The 23,034-nt window shown below is 47.3% G+C and overlaps 1 protein-coding gene, 1 long non-coding RNA gene and 1 other non-coding gene across 12 annotated transcripts in view; 2 read left to right on the forward strand and 1 right to left on the reverse strand.

Moving 5' to 3' along the window:
• Positions 1–205: 205 nt before the first annotated feature.
• LOC100383461 (uncharacterized) overlaps positions 206–23,034 on the forward strand; it is a 37,764-nt gene continuing 14,935 nt past the window's right edge. For 2 of the 8 annotated variants that reach the window (XM_008653507.3, XM_035960670.1), the window contains exons 1-4: positions 206–841; positions 1,897–3,051; positions 7,852–8,277; positions 10,218–10,299. In XM_008653507.3, the coding sequence (XP_008651729.1) occupies positions 455–841; positions 1,897–3,051; positions 7,852–8,277; positions 10,218–10,299 (2,050 nt within the window). In that variant the 5' untranslated portion in view covers positions 206–454. Of the gene's footprint in view, positions 842–1,896; positions 3,052–7,851; positions 10,117–10,217; positions 10,300–23,034 lie in introns of all 8 variants that reach the window. The other 6 variants (XM_008653508.3, XM_035960671.1, XM_008653510.3 and 3 more) reach the window with 4 other exon arrangements.
• Positions 1,254–19,756, reverse strand: LOC109940840 (uncharacterized). 3 transcript variants are annotated; one of them, XR_002263535.1, is made up of 3 exons: positions 16,281–19,756; positions 16,097–16,177; positions 1,254–1,537 (listed from the first exon to the last, which is right to left on the reverse strand). It is a non-coding gene; the product is annotated as an uncharacterized lncRNA (long non-coding RNA). The 3 variants fall into 3 exon arrangements; XR_002263534.1 differs by having other exon boundaries at positions 16,097–16,191; XR_002263533.1 differs by having other exon boundaries at positions 16,097–19,756.
• On the forward strand, positions 5,252–5,390 carry LOC111589837 (small nucleolar RNA Z247). The gene has a single exon (XR_004851672.1). It is a non-coding gene; the product is annotated as a small nucleolar RNA Z247 (small nucleolar RNA).

Genomic DNA, 23,034 nt, shown 5'->3' on the forward strand with positions numbered 1-23,034 from the left:
CGCTTGTAACCCCCTACTGCAAGCGCACCCGATCTGGGCGCGGGACGAACACGAAGGCCGCGGGATTTCCACCTCTCTCACGCCTGCCTCCGGCTGCCTTTCCTTCCCCCCTTCGCGCTCGGCCTCGCGCCGACCCATCTGGACTAGGGCACGCGACGACATTTCACTCGTCGGCCTAGGGACCCTCGGTCTCGAAACGCCGGCAAGGATGGTTTCATTTTTTTAAATAAATATAGAAACAGAATGTTCCCATGGTTTTTCATGTCCTCGATGTCGATATCCATTTATGGGAGACTCTCTTTAGCCATGTGTCCTCGATGATGATATCCATTTATCAGAGACTAGTGAGACCATGTTCAATTACGTTGGATTGTATCCGGAATCGTTTCGGCTAATCAAAATTTATATAAATTAAAGAAACAATCCCGTTACGTTCCGCCCACCAATCGCGAAGATGCTAATCTTCGCCGGTCGCCACTCGCCCGTCTCGGAGCTACTGCCGCTGGCCAACCATTTCACCTGTTGCGGCTCTCGCCCCTCCATCGAAATCGCCATGCCGCATGGTCACGCCGCAGCCGTGGTGGACCGGCTGCTGCGCAGGCTGGGGTCCGCCGCTTGCCGGCTGGAGGTGCCCCCGAATATAGACGGGGACCTAGCGCATGTGTGGACAACTCTGGCGAGGTTGCAAGATATGCTGGTTAGCCTGGAGATCCGTCCGGAGCTGCAAGAATGGATGGGGGATATCAAGCAGGTCGCGTACGATGTTGAGGATCTGGTCGATGAATTGGAAGACCACAATAGCATGGAATCTCAGATGAGCGGCTGCGTTGCAGTTGGAGAGGTTTGGTTCATAGATCCTTAAAATTATTGCCGATGCAAGTCCTTCTTCCATTATTTTAGAATTGATATTTATATAAAATTTTTAGTGCGAATTACTTGAGCTTGTTTGATTGTCGAGCCCCTCCAATCCCTCCATTTTCCTTGCTGCCACAAGCCCTTATCGTACCTCCCTCCTTCCGTCGAGCCGCACAACAGTGGTCTAATAAAATTAGTTTGAGAAGATATGAGTTATGCAAATATTTATGACAAAAGAGTAGTATCTGCACATGAATATCGTTTTCACGTAATCGCTATGTCTAACATTTCATCAAATAATTTATATGCTATCGTAACCAACGGACATTGTAATAGTAAATACTACAGCCTAAGGTTGGCAAGTTTTAACCTTTTCGGGCCCTACATTTTGAACCTAGTTTTATGATTGAATATCCGTTAAAAACACTGACTATTGCAAATGCGTGCAAAGTTGGTGTAGATGTTTTAAAGTTTTCTTAAAATTTATTACTGACACATAAGTCGATGCATAATGCAAAAATGAATCTCAAGGGGTTATCTGTCTTCCTCATCTCCAGAACCTTTCTTTTCCCTCTGTCCTGCCTCTCAATAAACTCCGTGGAGCTCCAGCGGGTAAGGGGACTTGCTCCTGCAGCCCCGAGTCGGATCTGCCCCTGCTGATCCGAAGGGCCACCTTCTCTACCTACACAAAATAATATCAAAAGAACACTTAATTCGAAAAGTATGAGAAAACTATCTTTTTTTCTATCTATTTCTGTAGTTAATTACTAAACCTTTGTCTAAACGAGGATTAACCTTCAAGATATGATCTGAATGTAAACTAATCTAGGAGGTTGTGGACCTAATCCGCTCTGCCCATGAAATCCTAAATGTGTAGTAAACATGTTAACTATTAAACTTATTGTGAAACTATCATTCAAATTTGAATGTAGGCAGTATTTTTTTCATACTTCATTTAGCAGTTCTTTGTGAAAGATATGCTCATCATGACACATAACTAGAAGCTGATCGTCTTTGTGGTCATTTTAAATAAAATTACAGGAAACAAGATGGTGCTGTTCATGTTCGTTTCTCATGCATAGTACAAGAGCGGACAGAATGAAGACAATCAAAAGAAGGTTGGACTTTTTAGTAAAAGATTCTGTCATCTTCAGTTTGATGCAGTACCCTTTTCCTGATGTTGAGAGATTTGATAATGAAGCATTTGATAGAGCTGCAGTCGTTGGAAGAGATAATGACAAAGCAAAGATAAAGGACATGATCTTGCAAAGTAATGCACAAAAGTTCTCAATCATTCCCATTCTTGGCCTCGTGGGGTTGGGGAAAACAACTCTTGCTAGATTAATTTTCCTTGACCAGGGAGAAGGTTGGGATTTTGATCTTCGTATCTGGATATCCTTAAATAGGAAACTAAACATAAAAATGATTGCTAGTGATATAATCTCGCAATGTAATCATAGAGAAGAAAAGCTTTTAGATGTTCGTACGGACATGGAGATCCAGGAAAACTTTCAGTTGCTAAAGAGGTGTTTGCAAGAGGCACTCCATGAAAAACATTGTCTGATTGTCTTGGATGACCTTTCTAGCACAGATAAAAACCAGTTGGATGAATTGAAGGAAATGCTGAAGGGTACAAATGAGTCTATCAAGGTTTTAGTGACGACCTCCAGCGAAATAACTGCAGAACTACTGCACACCATTCCACCGTACAAGTTGTGTCCTTTATCTGAAGACGACAGTTGGAAAATATTTTCTCAAAAGGCTTTTGGGAATTGTGATGGTGATAACACTGACCTTAAGAAAATCGGAAAGGAAATAGTAAAAAGGTGTGAGGGAATACCATTATTGACTCATTCTCTTGGTTTAGTTGTACAAAATGAAGTCACAAATGTGTGGTTAGCTGCAAGGGATGAAGAGATATGGAAACTAGAAAGAAGAGTTGCCACTAAAATAGAATTGTTTTCACCATTATATCAAATATACAATGACTTCTCCTCAACTATTAAATTGTGCTTTCTATATTTATCCATATTTCCTAAAGGGTCTACAATAGATAAGGAAAAACTGATCCAACAGTGGATTGCACTCGAGATTATTGGATCAAAACATGACTCCTTGCCTCCTTATGTGAATGGAGAGATGTGCATCCAGGACTTTTTGTCAATATATTTTCTCCAAGTTCGAGATACACACTCAGTAAGTTACTACATACTTATTAACTTGGGAGTCATCCTTTTCATGTCTAGTATGCCTTCAAGCCTTAAACTAATACAATCACAACTTAAAGATTAATGTATACTTAATCATTCTTTTAATGATTAATTCCATGTTCTTGTATGTTTTTCACTTGTGAGATATTTACTGAAAATCTACTTTAAATTTGGAACGTGTGGCGGCCAGGAATTGGGAACGTGGTCACGTTCCTCGTTCCGGGAGCGTGGGAACAATCTCGTTCCCGTAATGTTAAAACCCACGTTCCCGTTCCTTGATCCTATCGATCCAAGAACCTGGTTACTAACTGTGGCCTATAATCTATTCGGAGTGTTAGAATATGCTATACATAAGCTATGACCTTAGTTGTCTAGGATTCCCTTGGGCTAGATTAGAAACCGACTTGGATTAGAGGTTAGAGATAAAATATAACACTATCGCATTTGTTCAGTTTATTTAGAGTCAAGAGTCAGTTGGGATGTCCTAACCGAATAAGATTCCTCTTGTAACAGTTGGTTTTTGCTTATATAGCCAATCAACCCTAGAGGTCAATGGAAGCAATTTAATATCTTGTTGTTGTGTTTCTTTTATAATATCAGAGCCACTTCATCTATTAGTCGACGTCAGGGGTGGATTTGGGCCCTAGGCCACCTGGGACGTGGCTCGGGTCGAGGCCTAAAAAACCATTTATACCTAGTGGTATTTTAGCCCAAAAAAGCAGGCCCAATAACCCCTTCCACATTCCACTTCCCCTAGCGGCTGGTTCCCTCACCACAGCGCGTGTTCTACCACCGCCGCCTCCGCACTCGCCTCCGCGGATCCACTGTTCACAGTCCGCGGCGATGACCTGTGCCATATACGGTCCACGAGCACGGATGCGCCGCGGTCGTACCATGTGCCCCTTGCCGGTGGCTGTGGCTTCACTCCGTGGCTCGGCCGGCTCCACTCCACCATCTCCATGCCGCGGTGGCCACAACCCACAGTGCCGCGTCGGGCGCCAGACTCTCCTCCGAGTTTCGGCCCTCCATGTCCTGCTGTCCACGACGCCAGGCGCCGGCTGTTCCTGCTCTCCTCGATGTCCAACTGCCCCACACCTCTCCATCTCCCCTCTCTGTTCAAACTCCGCAATGCACAGTGGACAGTGTTGCAAACTGCCAGCGCAATGGGCTCAACTGGCCAACAATCCAAGGCCGCAGTGCACAATGAGTGATTCTCCTTTGTCCTTCCCTTTTCACTACTTGTGTACTAGATTATTAAGTGTTACATTGTTAATTTGTAATCGTATTAGAAAGCTACCTCCAAAAAGTTAAGTGGTATGTTTTGTGCTCAATTGTTGTATTACCATCTCTCATTTATTGCAAATGTTTAACTTCCAATGTGTATGTTTAAATTCACGTGCTAATATAACAATATTGATGAAGCTATTAGAGATAAGGAAGGGCCAAATTTCCTTTAATTAGATACTTTTATCTTTTTATTAAGTTTGTTGCATTTTTAGGCGCTGAATTGATATAAACACTATGTTAGTCTGTGTTTGTAATGTATTATGATTTTAGCGATATATTTAGCTATACAATATTTTGGAAAGCTATTTAGGGCGATTTTCGAGTTTTATAGAGTGGTTTGGGGCGTCATTTTTACTGAGCTCCGCCACTGGTCGACGTCCTGATCAAGAGCAAGTCGATATCAACCTCATCGGCGACAAGATCCCATGGCATCATCTAGCTCTGTAGTACCAACGCCTCTTCTAGGGGAAAGCGTTGTTGTAAAGCTCAACAATACCATCTTCGCGCTCTAGAAAACACAAGTTCTCTCCATCCTTAGGTGCACAACTACAAGGTGACCTAGATGACACGATTGTAGCGCCCGGTCAAAAGATCTCCGTCATCAGGATGGCAAGATGATCGACGACGTCAACCTGGATTACATCAGATGGGTCGCGCTCGAGCAGGTCCTTAGCTTCCTCATGACATCCATGACTCAAGAAGTCATGGGCCAGCTTGCCATCTACTAAACACCCTATGAGGTGTGGTCAAAATTGCAGAAGACCTACGTGTTGCAGTTAAGAGCCTGAACCGTGAACACATGGATTACCCTGACAACTACAAGAAAAGGTAATGTGACAATGGCTGAATACAAAGCCATGATGAAATCTCTTGCAGATGAGATGACATCCACAAAGAAGACTGTTCATGATGAAGAACTCTTCTCGTACATTTTGGCGGACCTTGATGAAGAGTACATCCCGATGGTCCTTGCTTTGGTGGCTCATGTTGAGCATGTCACTGTAGCTGAAGCCACCTCCCAACTTCTCAGTTTTGACACCAGGATAAATATACTTCATGGAGGTCATCAAGCCTCTGCTAATGTTGTTGGTCGAGGGCATGGAAATAACCGCGACTGTGGCCATGGTTGAGGCAGAGGGCGTGGTGGTCTTGGTGGCCGTGGTGGCTACCAAGGTCCATTGTCATCTTCGTCTGATGGACGTCCACAATCTCGACACACTGATAAGATATGTCAAGTCAACGACAAGGTAGGGCATATTACCCTCAACTGCTAGTACCGCTACGATGAGAGTTACACCTCCAACACCAAGACTGTAGCTGCAGCCACCCATGGTGGCTATGGTGTCGACACCAATTGGTACATTGACACAACAACAATAGATCATGTTAGATCCGACCTAGACAAGCTATCAGTCCATATCAACTAGCAAGTACAAGGGGACAGATCAGATCCTCACAGCCAGTGGGGCATGTATGAACATTGACGACATTGGTCATGTTGTTATTGATACCCCTGTTAAAAATCTTGTATATCAACAATGGCTTAGATGTTCCTCGGGCCAAAGAATCTAGTCTCAGTCCATTGTTTTTTAAAGACAATCATGTCTTACTTGAATTTTTTCTTATCATTTTCTAATTAAGGATATAGACACAAGTAAGGTTCTGCTTCGTGGTAGATGTGAAAATGGTCTCTACCCCTTACCAAGTCTCTAGTGAGGGGCTCTTCTCTGCCTTCTCTGCATATGCGGTTTGGTGCTCCAGACTACAGACTAAATTTGCAAACTTGTCCAATTCTTCTTCAAATGAATTTGACTGGTCTAGAGGATGTTCCTATGACTTAGACAAACATATCCAGTGGCAATCTAACTAATCTAAGTCATAAATCTTGGATATTTTAATTTTACTAACTCATATCCCTGTTTTTAGCTCAAACTAGCTCCAAAAGAGTGAATTGTTGAAATTGAGCTATCCAACCCTTCTAGATGTGTCAAATATGTTCCTTGGGGTATTTAGAACTTATCCAAAGTATAGAACTATTGCTAGTTCATATATTCCAAGTTTTAACCCTACACGGCTGGGTTTGAGCTATTTCTAACTTAGAAACTCTGAAGTTGATCTTATGGACCTGTGAATCAAAGACTTGGCAAACTAGTTAGTCCACATGGTTGTGATGGTCATCAAGCACAAAAAATAATATAAAAAATGGTGTGGAAGCTGAACCGCTCTCTGTACGACCTCAAGCAGGCGCCGAGGGCTTTATACAGTTGCTTCGCCTGCTACTTAGTCTTCCTTGGCTTTGTTAAGGCTAAGTCGGACACGTCCCTGTTCATCCATCAGGATTGCAACGACACCATATACCTCCTCTACGTCGACGACATTGTGCTCACGGGGTCCAGTGCCGCCTTCCTCCAGCGCACGATAGCCGCCCTTCAACGCGAGTTTGCGATAAAGGACCTGGGGCCGCTCCATCACTTCCTTGGGGTTACCATCGAGCGGTGGCCCCAGGGCTCTTCCTCCACCCGCGCCAGTATGCCCTCAACATTCAGGAGCGGGTTGGAATGTCTGACTGCAAGCCCTGCTCCATGCCTGTCTACACTCAGACGAAGCTCTTCGACGATGACGCCCCCCCCGGTCAGCGACATGACGTCCTACCAGAGCCTCATCGGCGCCCTCCAATACCTCATGTTCACTCGGTCTGACATCGTCTACGTCGTTCAGCAGGTGTGCCTTCACATGCACACGCTGCGGGAGCCCCATCTCACTGCTCTCAAGCGGATTCTTTGCTACTTTCACGGCTTCATCGACTTCGGGCTTCTCCTTCGACCCTCCCCGACTTTTGAGCTAGTGGTCTACACCTACGCCGACTGGGTTGGCTGCCTTGACACACGTCGATCCACATCCGGCTACGTCGTGTTTCTGGGTGTCAATCTCATGACCTCGTCTCTTGGTCTTCGAAGCGACAACCTTTCGCCTTCCGCTTCAGCGCTGAGGCCTAGTATTGCGCTGTGGCCAACGGCGTGGCCGAGGCCTCTTGGCTCTGCCAGCTTATTCAGGAGCTCCACAACCCCCCTCCTCGAGCGTTTCACCCTCGTCTACTGTGACAACATCAGCGCGGTCTACCTCTCCACCAATCCCGTGCAACATCAGCACACGAAGCACGTGGAGATCGACCTTCACTTCATACGCGAGCGTGTCGCCGTTGGCGATGTTCGTGTTCTCCGCGTCCCGACCACTTCACAGTTCGTCGACATATTCACCAAGGGACTTCCATCTAGTGTTTTCACTTAGTTTCGATCCAGTCTCAACATCTGTACAAGACAGATTTGCGACTGCGGGGGTGTTAGAGTACTGTTAGAGTTATGTTAGGGTTTTCCTGTATTTCCCTGTTTACCTCTACTGTAACGGGCTTTGGCCGACCTAACTCCCACTCCAGGATTAGGGTTAGGGTTTCTAATTCTAACACTTCTGTTACATTTATTTATGTGCTATTCATTTTCAGGTTTATGGAATGGATAACAGAGTAGTTCCTACAACATTCTACATTCATAACTTTGTCCATGAATTTGCAAGACATGTTGCTTGTGATGATATTATAATTTTCGATGGTACCAAAATGCAAAAGGGCTGTGCAAAAAGACAAACCTTCCAATATGCACTCTTGACATGTTACCGGGTGCAGTCAACATTTTCCCACTCAACGCTGACAAGGACAAGGGCATTGCATATCATGAACTCTGAGGCGATAACATTTCCTCGTGAAGCATTTGAATTACTGAAGCACTTGCGTGTTTTGAATCTTAGTGGATGTTGCATTGAAGAATTACCAGCCTCTATAGGTTGTCTAAAGCGTCTAAAATATCTTGATGTTTCTGGTGTGCAGATACAAACATTGCCATTCCCGGTGAGTAGGTTGACAAACCTTGAGGTACTGGATCTATCAAAAACATGTATGAAGGAATTACCCTCTTTCATTGGTAATTTACAGAACCTAAAATATTTAAACATGCAAGGTTGTGATAAACTTCAAAACCTACCTTTATCCCTTGGTCATCTACAACGACTTGAGCAACTTCGACTGTCATGCTGCAGATGCATTGCTATGCTACCAGACTCTTTGTGCAACCTTATCAATCTTCGAATTTTGGATTTATCAAGATGCACTATGCTGCGACACTTACCTGCTTTATTTGGTAACTTAGTGAACTTGGAGGATCTAAGCCTATCTAGTTGTTTCAACCTTAAGCAGTTACCAGAATCTTTTGGTAACCTTTATTTTCTTAGGTTCCTGAACCTATCAAGCTGCTATGAACTTCAGCAGTTTCCTGAATCTGTTACAAACCTCGAGAAACTGGAAGTTCTTATACTCCGGAGATGTTGTAGACTTCGAATTCTCCCCCCCTCCTTTGCAATGATTAAGTACCTTCGAATTCTTGATCTGGCTGGCTGTGAAGCACTTCATGTAAGTACTGAGATGCTAACAACCAATTTGGAGTATCTGAACCTACAACGGTGCCTAAATCTTCAGACTCAGCCATACTATTTCGAAAACTTCAATAAGTTGAAGTTTTTGAATCTTTCCCATTGCCTCCCTACCGTTGATTGCCTGGAATCTATTAGTTACTTGTTCAACTTAGAATATCTAGATCTGTCAGAAACTTCCCTTGACATACCTATGTCTTTTGCAAGGCTTCAGAAGTTGCACACACTGAACCTCACTGGTTGTGCTCCAATGCATCCATCCTCTAATGTACACCAAACATGGCCAGGTATATTAGCAAAAATTACAAGTCTCAAGTCTGTGCTGACGATGGACCCAGTATTAGCGGCCTCTCTTCAAGGACACACCGAGTGCTCTGCTGACTATGATTATCACTCACTCACAACAACCGATGAGCTTGTTATTAAAGAGATCACAGGCGGTTCCCGAGGCCTTCGTATTGCTGAGCAGTTGAATCTGCAGAATCGACTGGAGGTTTGTTTCCTTAAGCTGGAATGGGTTCCTAGGTCCCAATCAGCTCAAGATCAACTATTGGAATATACAGATGAGGAAGTGCTGGAGAAGTTCCAACCAAATGAGACTCTGGAGCATTTTATGCTAGTTAAATATACAGGCAATGTGTTTCCTACATGGATGATGAACAAACTGACTTCACTCCCATACCTTGTCAATCTTTGTTTGTTCCACCTGCATAACTGCAGTGCTCTCCCTCCAATTGGCCATCTACAAAATCTGCGTTACTTGCATATTAAAGATATGCCCAACCTCACAAATCTAGAGATGGGTCTTTCTGGGGGGCCTGTGTCCTTGGGGAAATTGACTCACCTCAAACTGGAAGCACTGAATTTAGAAGAGCTGTCTATACTCTTGTCAGCCAACAATGAGAGTCCCTGTTTCATGTTTCCCAATCTTGAGGAGTTATCTGTTCTATCATGCTCTAAGCTTGTCTTCAAACCATCTGTGCCTAAGTGTGCGAAATATGTAATAAAAGAGAGTAACATGGTTCTGTCATGTTGGCAGCCTCTGGGGCCATTCTCATCTCCACCAATAGAAAAAGTAGAGATAAGTGGGTGTGTGATGCCTTCTGGTTGGTTGCAATGGCTTAGATCCATACAGACTCTTGAGAAAGTAGTGATAGATGGTGAAGCTCTTTCATCTTTTGAGCTCCAGAAGATATATGCATTTCAAGAAGCATCTGGTAGTAAGATTTCAAAGGAAACTGTAAGTTCATCTAGGACAAATATGTCACGTGAGTTGACCACTGAGGTAGTTGACCACTTGTCTTCCTATTTAGTTTTGCAACATATATATGTTTTTCTTATCATCACTGACACTGCTAAAGAACGTTTATATGCTGTTAAATATAGGATGGTGCCCTTAAAGCTATTGGTATCGACAACTCAACAATCAAACATATTCCAAGGTTTAACACCACTTCTGAACTCTCAGGTTAGCTCAACAATCTCCTCATTCAAATCATGGTCTTTGAAACAGTATTTTTTCAAATTAACTCCCAGCAAAGGTGCTATGACACTAAAAATATAAGTTTTAATTGAAGTTAGGTTCACATGCATTCAAATCAAGTTTAAATTTTCTGTTGATAGAAATGATGATAGATATGTATGCTCTATCTCTTGCCCATAAAATTTAGAGCTAACATAAACATCCCTTAGAAGGATCATGTAATATAAATGCCAAGTCTAATATAAAATGAAAGGTTCCATATGATCTTGATCTAAAAAAACTTGATCGGTAGGGGAAAGATTGTCCCCACGGTATCATATTAAGAAGAAGCTCAATTAGAGTCCCGACCGAGAAAGGTGACGAATGCTGGCCCTCGTGCACATGAGGGTCCACCCCCTTATAGGGCAAATCTTTACTTATGTTTTGAGCCCTCCCAGCCCCTACACGAGGATTCACCCCCCATAGATTAGTCCATCTTGTGTGCACACAACCAGGGAAACTAGCGAGTGACCTTTTTTAACCTCAGCCTGAAATTCGCTCCTACCGGTTTCGAACTCAGGACCTGAGAAGTGTTACTCAGACCACCTAACCAACTCAGCTAGAGGCCCTTTCGCGTATGATCCTGATCTAATACTAGGGTAGTGTTTGGTTGCAGAGTTTAGTAGGATGGAGCCACTCCATCCTAGTACTAAAGGTGTTTGGTTCGAATCTAGAGAGAACGGAGCCGCTCTAATTTAGGAATATTCCCTCAAGATGTTGCATCTCTAGTCCTAAAAAACTACCGGACCCGAGCGCTCACGATCGAAGGCTCCTCTCCCCGTCCCTGTATGCTCGTCCTCTTCCTCTGCGCTCTTGCTCCTAGCACTTCCTCGTGTTTGTCCCTGGCCATGGCGCCCGTGACCTGGCAGTCGTTCTCCTGCGCCCCGCTCACCGGTGGCCGAGCACGCGACCCGTGCGTCGTCTACACTGCTCCATTTGCTGACCTTGCTTCTAATCCCCATGTGAGCAAGTGGGCAAGTCCCTGTGCTCGCTCATGGCCTTGGCCGTTTGAAGCCAAAAAGTAGCATGTGAAGTGTGGTCTTGAATCTGTACCCATGCTCCTAATCTGAAATTAGCTTCAACTTCTACTTGTTCACTCTAGAAGCAAACAAAAAACAGAGTGACTCTATTCTGACTACCAAACACAAAATATAACCGCTCCGTCTAAGTAGGTTCTCGAACCAAACACTGCCTATGTGTTCTATAGTTGTGACTTCGGGAGTATTTTACTGACTAGTCGGGTTGATGCTCACTAACTATAAAAACGACAAAACCAAGAGGCCAAATCAAAATAAATGATGTTTTTTGTTGCTCTCAATATTTCTCAATTTATGATGCACAAATAGTTATTTTTACATTAAATTCATAAATTACTCTAATGCTGATGGAATAAGTCTTGAGCATCTAGAGGACAACAGTCGCTTTTTGACTGTTCTCTGTAGTCTCTTTAGCATCTAGAAGACGACAATCGTTTTTTGGGTGTCCTCTGTAGTCTCTTTAGCATCTAGAGGACATCAGTCACTTTTTGACTGTCCTCTATAGTCTCTTTAGCATCTAGAGGACAACAGTCGCTTTTTGACTGTCCTTTGTAGTCTTTTTAGCATCTAGAGGACAATGACATTGTGTAGTGTTTGAGGAAATACACAGGAAATTGCCCCAACTCATGGTGTCATCCTCTTGATGAGAGTAAGAGTTCCATTGTTTACAATTGGTATCAGAGCCAAACTATCTTGCAGCCTAAACATCTCTTGCTTATCTCCTTCCCACGCCTCTCCCCACACTCAGTCGGCAGCAAGAGCTCCAACTGTTCCTTCCTCTCCTGCTCAGACGAGCAGCCTTTCGTCTGAGACAACCTCTTCTACACGCAGCGACCCCTCACTAGCACACCATGTCCCTACGCTCGGTCACTTCGAGTGCGCGGCGCCAGCAGGAGGTCAAGGTCGCCGCGGCACAAGAACGCGAGCGAGCAGCAGCAGCAGCGGCTGCAGCGACAGCGGCGAGGCAGCACGGCTGGCGGCGACGGAACTGGCAGCAGCGAGAGCGGAAGTAGAAGCAGCGGAGGCGGCGGATGCTGCACGTGCGGCGGAGCAGAGCTCGAGGTTCAGCGCGGTAGTAGAGCTGGCAGCTCTGCTTCTGTCGTCGACAACACCGATGAAGAGCTCAGGCTGGCGAGGGAAGCAGCGCGAGAGCAGGCGACATAGTGGGCAGCCACGCATCCCCATGGGGGCGCGCGTGGCGGCAGCCCTGATAGGCGCCGACGCGCTGACGGCACTCCGGTTGAGGGCGCACGCGGCGGCAACCCAGACGGGCGTAGACACGCCGACGGTGCTCCCGGCGGCGGCGACCGAGTCAACGGAGATCGCGGCCTCTACAGGCGGCATGGCTCTCCCTCCTCGGATCGGTACCATGGTCGCCGCATGGCCCAGGCCATTGTCAGGGACATCGGTCCCAGCGGTGGGTGGCCTACCCTCACCAAGACCAACTACGTCGAGTGGGCCGCGGTGATGAGGGTACGGCTCCAGGTTCGCCACATGTGGGAAACAGTTCGGTATGGCGACGTCGACTACCACGAGGCTCGACGGGCGCTGGATGCCCTCATTGCTGCAGTCCCGCCCGAGATGCAGTTTTCGCTTTTGCAGAAGTGGACTGCCAAGGAGGCCTGGGACGCCATCGCTGCGACCCGCATCGGCAGCGACCGTGCCCGCAAGACCACACTGCAGGCACTTCGCAAGGAGTGGGAGAACCTGGCCTTCAAGCCAGTTGAGGATGTTGATGACTTTGCTCTCCGCCTTAACACTCTGTTGCAGAAGATGGTGTAGTTCGGCGACGACACCTACGATGAAGAGATAGCTGTTGAGAAGCTCTTCCATTGCATCCCCGAGAAGTACAAGCAGATTGCTCGCTCGATCGAGTCTCTGCTAGACCTCTCCACGATGACAATCGAAGAGGCGATAGGTTGTCTCAAGGTGGTCGACGGCGACGAACCACAGGCTCCCTCTGGGCCTATCACTATCGGCGCGAAGCTACATCTCACTCGGGAGCAGTGGGAGGCCTGCCAGGGTGGCAAGAAGAAGGGGGAGTCCTCCTCGACACGAGGCCGCAAACGCGGCAAGCCGCGCTGTGGCAGCCCTCCCAAGTTATCGGGCCCACGTGCACCAATCCTTGCCTTGATGGCCTCAGATGGCTATGCACGTGTACTAGGTAACTTAACAAGGCTATCACGAGTTCAACAACTTGAACTCATCATCCTAAGGATCTCCCACCATACATGCATATTACAGTAATCACATTCAATACACACACTTCGGAGATAAGAGCGAAAGACTTTATAAAACATTCTTCTCATTTCTAAAACTGAAGTTTATTACATAGGAAGAGTTACATTTATTAAAAGTCCTGATATACTCAAAGTGCATAACTTATTACAATAGCAGGAAGGTAGGAACCCTCCAAAGCTTATACATAAGCCTAACTAATCTTCTTCTAGAACTGGAAACACCCTCTAGCCTCAGGAACATCTAGAGTACTCATCACCTACAACAACATGGGTTCGAAAACCCTAAGTACGAAGTGTACTTTCGCAAGTCTTATCCGATTAAGGAAAAATGACTCTCAAGGATATGCTGGTTAAATAGGAATCAAGGAGAAGGCTTTAGCAAGAATCAATTTAGATAGTTTTGCAGAAATAACTTACTAAAGTGAGTCCTTACTTTCAATATTTTAACGCCAGATTAAATATTAATAGACTCTAGTTGCATCTAGTCTAATTTCACCATCTCATCAATACAACATCTTTTTTATTCATAATGTTTACATCCTGACTTAGGTTGCAGGTCAGAGATCAAGTCTTCACTCTCCGGGGATATAACGGCGATCCGAATCGATTTACTCAGCTGAGGATCTCTAACCACACGACATATGTAGCACTCAACCCTTGCATATGTCAACCGTTCCCATAGATCCTCCACAACGTGAACCGGTCCGCGCTACCCGGGAGCACAGTACTCCTCCGTCCAGCCTCTAGCCAGGAGGGTACACGCTACTCCCACCATCTCCCACGCCCAGTGCGCGGTTGTCTTTTCACGTATGGAATAGTCGGGTTCAAGCTTACCCTGTCCCATATCCAGGGCATGTGGCCAGTTAAGATAGTCCTTGATCATACAGGCCTACATACGCATCCAATCCTTAATTAACCTGGGTGGAGCATCACCTGTTCCTAGCCCAAGTCTCGAGTTAAGTACTTCCACCCTTAGGATTGTTTTGTGTTCCTAAGGATGAAAAGAGCATTATAGGGAACTTTGCAGTAAGATCCCACCATGCACCTAATGAAAATATTCTTGCAGGTAGAAGCCATCCTTCCTCAGGATAACCCTTGAGCTAGGCATTATTGCAAAAGACAACCTCTATCCACAAGATCTAAGCAGGACTAAGTATTTTTGTAAATCAAATTTTGATACTTCATTAAAAGTATCTATAAAGGCATGGATATCAAGGTAGTCAATGCATCAAATAGTTTCCAAGCAATTCCTATAAACTTAATGCACATTTCACTAGACTTAAGTGTATAAAAGCCTTTTTAAAAATACAAGGAAGGGGTAAATGCACCGGGGCTTGCCTTATTGCAAGAGAAGATCCCAAAATCCTTCTACCCAACCTTTAGTTAGATAGCTCCATCCACTTGATGAGCAGGCATTGGAGCAGACTCCTTCAAACACCACTTCTTCTAGGTGTTCTACAAGTCAATTACAAATACATGTATGCTTATGTTATGATATGAAATGCAAACTCTCATAAGGAGAGGTGGGGAACATAAACACTCCTAAATAAGTACATGACAAGTATACACATACTTCTGCACAACCTAGCATCCAATAGAAGTGACCAATTGAATTCACTTAGGTAAACTAGGGAACTAATCCAACTTATATCTCATCCAAAGCTTAAAACTTCTTAAGCAAGTCCCTCACTTCACTAAACTACTAGGTGTCCTCATTTCATAGGTGAAATCCTTTTCTTTTTGGGAAATAATTAGTTTGCTAACTAAATCATATAATAGTTCCAAACTTCGCCCAAGGGTTCATCTTCTGATAACAAGCTTCTCCAAACAATTTCATGATTTTTGGTGCTCAACTCTTATTTCTAAAATTCCAATAGTCCTTCGAAGAGCACCTTTAATTCACTTAATATTTTATAACTGCCTTAAAAATCCTAAATCTAACTTTACCAGAGAGCTCATGAATCTAGACATCCAACAAAATTTGTCTTGCTATTTTTGGATTTTTCTACAATTTTTGGCACCATTTCAAATCTCTCAGATAAATAATAAAGGGAAACGATTTAAGCCTAGGCTGACTCTGGCCCACACGGCCCACTGCCAGGCCAAAGCTGGCCTGTGGCCGGGAGCCCGCGCCAGCACTTTTGCAGAGAGAACCCTCGGTAACACACTCACCTAAGTCCCTTGGTTTTTTTTTGCTTTCACAAAAACTCGGCCCCAACGCCGCCGCATACAACTCCGGCGAACAACGAATCATGGTGCGACGGCGCTAACCCCTTGCGGCCACTAATCCACCACTAGCACGTGTTTACGGCCAAGGTTAACGAAGTACTGAGCTTCACTACCCCTGCCCAGCACCTGCACACTCTGACCATGACACCGGCAAGATCCTCGGCCCGGTGATCCTAATTCCAAGGCATACACACGGTAGAGCTTAAACAATCGACTCAGGAAGCTTCAGTGATTCACCTAGTTGTCGGTGCTTGCGAGGACTCGGCCGGAGAAAGCGTGAGTTGTTCGGTCGACGTAGAGGCTGCTCACGGCTCCGGTCTGCGGCGGCGCAACTCCGTTCAGAGCAGCACACAGCAGTAGAATTAGGAAACCCAGTTCGGTGAGCTTCACTAATTCAGGGAGATTACCAAACAAGGCTCACCTGGGTAACAAACTTCTCGAGATACTCTGGCCACAGCGAGGTGGAAGGATGATTGCTGTGGTCACCAGACAATGGAGTGGCACTTGATGAACTGAACAAAGCTGACTTGGAGGCTAGGGAGACGAGCTCAGGCCTGCACACACTACCACAGAGATGCCCAAGGAACCAGCTAAAGCTCGAGACAACAGGGCTCCATGGACCAGCACTTAAGTAAGGGATAGGGCTGGGGCAGGTTCGCTGGACCTGTCTATGTCACTGTGATGAAGAATTCTCAGGGTGCCAGCACGATGTGAGCTCAAACACACATCGCAATCATGCACATACACCTCTCCAGCACAAATATCCCTTTAGTCTAGTTTTGCAGACAGCAATTAAAATAGATATGACTCTATTTATGGATAGGCACAAACAAGCCCAACTGAAATACGTTCAGCAAGGGGAAAAGAAATGAGACGCCTAGAGCCTAGTTATGCACTGTACCTTTATTTCAATCCACATAATCAAACAAAATACAGCAGGGCGCTGATCTTTATCCACCCACGTGGTTAGGAACCCAACAGCTAGGGCTGCATCTTTGAGTAGGTTCAAACTAGTCCAAAACTGGATATTTTCAGTTGGGAGAGATCTCTAGATGCTTAGCCATGTTCTCCATCCATATCATCAGCGATATATATACAAGTGCAGCCACAGTAAGGATGAAAATATCTTCTTCAGATATTCTTGGAGCACACTAAACTGCTACTGCTTGACTGAGTTCACAACATCACTCCTTCATTTCTCCCAGTTTCAAACCACAACAGGGAATCAACCTTAATGAACTTTGTTCACCAACTAACCCTCTAACAATTTGCCGTTGGGACCTTAGTCTTGTACCTCTTGGATCAGACACAAAACAGCTCCGAATTCCAAGGAAAAACACTAAACCAAACCAACAGTGAACTGAATCAGCACAACACTGATCCCTTGCAGACCTCCCTTTTCAAACCTTGGTTTCTCACAATTCCATATGTCAACTGGTCAATCTTCCTTAACCAAAACTATTCTTCACTTATAGCCCTTCCTACTTGGTATAACATTCCATGGCTTAAAATGCTCAGAACAAGAGTTGTGGTGCACTGAAGTTGAGCAACAACACTGAAAATCCAATTTCAAAGTCTGAAATAGCATATCACCAAGTCTGACAGAACATGTTTGGGACCATTTTACTCCCTTCTTTGTGTAGTACCAGACCAAACCCACTTAAGGAAACTTGTGCTCCTATATATGGTATTTCACTTTACTATAATTTTTTTAACTCAACTCGCTTTATACTAATTACCACAGGGTTCCAAAGGTGGGTAAAAACACACTAGAACTGCCATCAACAGTCAACTAAATCAGCACCTCTCAAGTCTGACAAAGGAAATTAGAGGGTACTTTACTCCCAGATTTATATAGTACCAAGTCTATCTTTCTTCAAGAAACTTATTCACCTTGTTATGGCCTACAACTTTACTATGTGTTTCTTAGTCGAAATCCACATGAATGGGTCACAAATGGGCTCCAAACTCAGAAACTTTCACTGAAATTCAGTTTTCACTAACTGAATAAAATTCAGTTTCAGCCATAGACAGTCCAACTTTGAGCCAGTTTTACTCCACTTTTCGTGTAGGATCATGCTATACCCACTTACTGAAAATTATTCACCATCATATGGTCTTTATTTCATCTACAAATACTATAGCCTAAAACTTTATAGGCTAGCCACAAACCAGCTTTCAAACAACCATCAAAACACTGAAACTTAGTTTCAGTTACTGTTTCCAATCTGAAAATTCAGAAATATAGCAGCACCACTTAGAACCACTCTTTTGCCTGGGTTCCAAATGTTTCTAGGGGCAAGTTGCTTAATAAAGTTTATACTTCTATAGCTCCTCTACAAGTTTGATATAGTGACCATTGACCAAAACCTCTTGGATTCCAAACTACACTAGCCCAAAGCTTGCTCCAAATGCTGAAATTCATGCTCTGAATTTCACTAAGTCTGAAATCCACAATTTTTGACAGCTTTACTTTGGACCAGTTTTACTCAAAGTTCCAAATAGTTTTAGAGCTATATGACTTAACCAAACTTATACTCCTCATGTAGCTCTATTACTTTGTTATAATGATCATCTTCAAAATGGTTCTAGATCAAAAGTTACAAAGGACTAAAATTGCCTAGTTGCTGCTATTATCAGGAACTCCAAAACTGAAACTAAGCTGAACTTTTACAAATTACTCCAAATTTCTCCACACAACATGGAAATCTCCAAATAACGAAATTGTGCAACTTTGGAAATCCTACCACCTTGGTATTTTGACCTCTTGCAAAATGTGGCTAAATCTCCAAATCAACTTTTGGGCTCCAGTTTAGAGTTTAGAGATACTCAACCACCCTAAGTACTTCACCACTTGTAATCCACATATCAAAATCAAACTTCTCCATCCTCCTAAAGCAAAGTTACTCCTTAATCTCAAATTCAACTTTGGCTTATAGAACTCAGGTCCAAAGTATCCTTGATTTAGGAGTTGTTTGCTTACACTCAATTCCAATCAAGGTTTTCAAGCCTTAGGATTTTGAAGTTAATCCTTCGGTCCAAGTATTTCTTCCACTTGATCTATCTTTGAAAACAAATTTTCTATAGACTCTAGGAATTGCCTTTAGCACTTCAAAACTCCAAGTCAATTTGTTACATGCTCAAGGGATGACCTACTCCTGTTTAGCTTAGGTCCTTAACTAGGTCCTCTACTCTCCACACAACATCACCTTATTGTAAAATTTTGATCTGGTGAATGCATTCTAGGTGTAACAAGCAAGTTAATGCAAATGCTTATGATGACATATCAGAGTTTTAGTTCACGTAACACCTGGGGTATTACACGCGCAAGGCGCGTGGAGGCGCCCAGGCCGGGGCGCGAGGACATGCTGAGGGTGGTGCCCAAGGCGGCGCCGTCGGCAACAAGAAGCCGGCACGAGACGACGGTTGTCACAACTGCGGCAAGCTTGGCCACTGGGACAGGGACTGTCGACAGCCACGACGTGGCCAGACCAACGTCGCACATGATGGAATAAGTCATGTGGTCAGCAGCAGTTGCAGTTTTTGACTGCTGCAGGACAGCAGCAGTTGCAGCAGGACAACATGCAGCAGTCTTTTGACTGCGCAGGACAGCAGTAGCAGCAGTCTTTTGACTGCGCAGCAGCAGCAACCTTTTGACTGCTGCAGGACAGCAGCAGTTGCAGCAGGACAGCATGCAGCTGCAGTCTTTTGACTGCGCAGGACAGCAGTAGCAGCACAGCAGAGGACAGCAGTAGCAGCACAGCTGTTTTGACTGCACTTTAGTATCTAAAGGACAGCACCTGTGTGCTGCAGCGTGTAGTGTTGTGTGTAGTGCAGTGTAGTGCAGCCCCTAGGGCTATAAATATGTGTCCCCAGCCCCTCTAAGGGTATGGCATTGTGTAGTATTTGAAGAAATAAACAGAAAATTGCCCCAACTCATAGTGTCATCCTCTGATGAGAGTTAGAGTCCCTCTACTTACAATTGGTATCAGAGGCAAACTATCCTGCAGCCTAAACATCTCGTGCTCATCTCCTTCCCGTGCCTCTCCCCACACTCAGTCGGTAGCAAGAGCTCCAACTGTTCCTTCCTCCCCTGCTCAGACGAGCAGCCTTTCGTCTGAGACAGCCTCTTCCACACGCAGCGACCCCTCACTAGCCCACCATGTCCCTACGCTCGGCCACTTCGAGTGCGCGGCGCCAGCAGGAGGCCGAGGTCGCCGCGGCACAAGAACGCGAGCGAGCAGCAGCAGCGGCTGCAGCGACAGCGGCGAGGGCAGCACGGTTGGCGGCGGCGGAACTGGCAGCGGCGAGAGCGGAAGTAGAAGCAGCGGAGGCGGCGGATGCTGCACGTGCGGCGGCAACAGAGCTCGAGGTTCTGCGCGGCAGTAGAGCTGGCAGCTCTGCTTCTGTCGACGACAACACCGACGACGAGCTCAGGCTGGCGAGGGAAGCAGCGCGAGAGCAGGCGGCACAGTGGGCAGCCGCGCATCCCCATGGGGGCGCGCGTGGTGGCAGCCCGGATAGGCGCCGACACGCTGACGGCGCTCCAGGCGGGGGCGCACGCGGCGGCAGCCCAGACGGGCGTAGACGCGCCGGCGGTGCTCCCGGCGGCGGCGACCGAGTCGACGGAGATCGCGGCCTCTACAGGCGGCGCGGTTCTCCCTCCCCGGATCGGTACCATGGTCGTCGCATGGCCCAAGCCATTGTCAGGGACATCGGTCTCGGCGGTGGGTGGCCTACCCTCACCAAGACCAACTACGTCGAGTGGGCCGCGGTGATGAGGGTACGGCTCCAGGTTCGCCACATGTGGGAAGCAGTTCGTTACGACGACGTCGACTACCACGAGGATCGGCGGGCGCTGGATGCTCTCATTGCTGCAGTCCCGCCCGAGATGCAGTTTTCGCTTTCCCAGAAGCGGACTGCCAAGGAGGCCTGGGACGCCATCGCTGCGACCCGCATCGGCAGCGATCGTGCCCGCAAGACCACACTGCAGGCACTTCGCAAGGAGTGGGAGAACCTGACCTTCAAGCCAGGTGAGGATGTTGATGACTTTGCTCTCCGCCTCAACACTCTGTTGCAGAAGATGGTGCAGTTCGGCGATGACACCTACGATGAGGAGAGAGCTGTTGAGAAGCTCTTCCGTTGCATCCCCGAGAAGTACAGGCAGATTGCTCACTCGATCGAGTCTCTGCTAGACCTCTCCACAATGACGATCGAAGAGGCGATTGGTCGCCTCAAGGTGGTCGACGGCGACGAACCACAGGCTCTCTCTGGGCCTATCACTATCGGCGGGAAGCTACATCTCACTCGGGAGCAGTGGGAGGCCTGCCAGGGTGACAAGAAGCAGGGGGAGTCCTCCTCGACACGAGGCCGCAAACGCGGCAAGCCGCGCAAGGCGCGTGGAGGCGCCCAGGCCGGGGCGCGAGGACATGCTGAGGGTGGTGCACGTGGAGGTGCCCAAGGCGGCGCCGTCGGCAACAAGAAGCCGGCACGAGACGACGGCTGCCACAACTGCGGCAAGCTTGGCCACTGGGCCAGGGATTGTCGGCAGCCACGACGTGGCCAGGCCAACGTCGCACAAGCGGAGGCGGAGGAGGAGGCCCTGCTCCTGGCACATGCAAGCATCGAGCCATCTCCAGCGGCACCGGCCGCAGCGGCACTCCTCCACCTTGATGAGTCGAAAGCACGCGCTTTCCTCGGCGACGGCTCCAACAAGGACATGATCGAAGGATGGTGCCTCGACACCGGCGCCACTCATCACATGACCGGCCGACGGGAGTTCTTCACCGAGCTTGACTCTAGCGTCCGAGGCTCCGTCAAGTTTGGGGACGCCTCCGGCGTAGAGATCAAGGGCGCCGGCTCAGTCGTCTTCACCGCCGCGTCTGGTGAGCACAGGCTGCTCACCGGAGTCTACTACATCCCCGCGTTGAGGAACTCTATCATCAGCTTGGGACAGCTGGATGAGAACGGTTCGCGCGTGGAGGTCGAGCACGGAGTCATGAGGATCTGGGATCCCTCTCGTCGCCTTCTTGCCAAGGTACGCAGGAGTGCAAATCGGCTTTACATCCTCAATGTGAAGGTGGCACAACCTTGCTGCCTTGCTGCTCGTCGAGACGACGGGGCATGGCAGTGGCACGAGCGCTTCGGGCACCTTAACTTCGAAGCCCTGAAGCGGCTCAGCGCCAAGGAGATGGTACGAGGCCTGCCGTGCCTTGACCATGTGGAGCAATTCTGCGATGTCTGCGTGTTGACAAAGCAGAGATGACTCCCCTTTCCCCAGCAGTCGAGCTTCCGAGCCAAGGAGAGGCTCGAGCTCGTGCATGGGGACTTGTGTGGCCCGGTGACACCAGCCACACCAGGAGGACGACGCTACTTCTTGCTGCTCGTCGACGATCTCTCCCGCTACATGTGGGTGCTGATCCTTGGCAGCAAGGGAGAGGCTGCGAACGCCATCAGGCGTGTGCAGGTCGCTGCGGAGGCGGAGTGCGGCCGCAAGCTGCGCGTGCTGCGCACCGACAACGGCGGCGAATTCACGGCGGCTGAGTTCGCATCGTACTGCGCGGATGAGGGCGTTCAGCGTCACTACTCCGCGCCGTACAGCCCGCAGCAGAACGGCGTCGTCGAGCGGCGCAACCAGACGGTTGTGGGGATGGCTCGGGCTCTCCTCAAGCAGAGAGGAATGCCAGCTGTCTTCTGGGGAGAGGCGGTGGTGACAGCGGTTTACATCCTCAACCGCTCGCCCACCAAGGCTCTCAACGGGATGACACCGTACGAGGCTTGGCATGGGCGCAAGCCGGCGGTCTCTCACCTACGAGTCTTCGGCTGCCTCGCGTTCACCAAGGAGCTTGGCCACATCAGCAAGCTCGACGATAGGAGCACCCCGGGGGTGTTCATTGGCTACGCGGAGGGCTCGAAGGCCTACCGCATCCTTGACCCAAGAACACAGCGTGTGCGCACGGCGCGCGACGTAGTGTTCGACGAAGGGCGAGGATGGGCGTGGGACAAGGCGGTGGACGACGGCACGACTCCGACGTACGACTTCACCATCGAGTACGTCCACTTTGAGGGAGCTGGGGGAGTAGGCAACTCTTCTCCGAGCAGGTCTACCCCAGCCCCCAAGTCTCCACCGACTCCAGCGCCACACTCTCCAGCTTCTGCTACAACGAGCTCTTCAC

The sequence above is a fragment of the Zea mays genome, chromosome 7 (genome assembly GCF_902167145.1).
Source record: "Zea mays cultivar B73 chromosome 7, Zm-B73-REFERENCE-NAM-5.0, whole genome shotgun sequence".
NCBI classification, from domain to species: Eukaryota; Viridiplantae; Streptophyta; class Magnoliopsida; order Poales; family Poaceae; genus Zea; species Zea mays.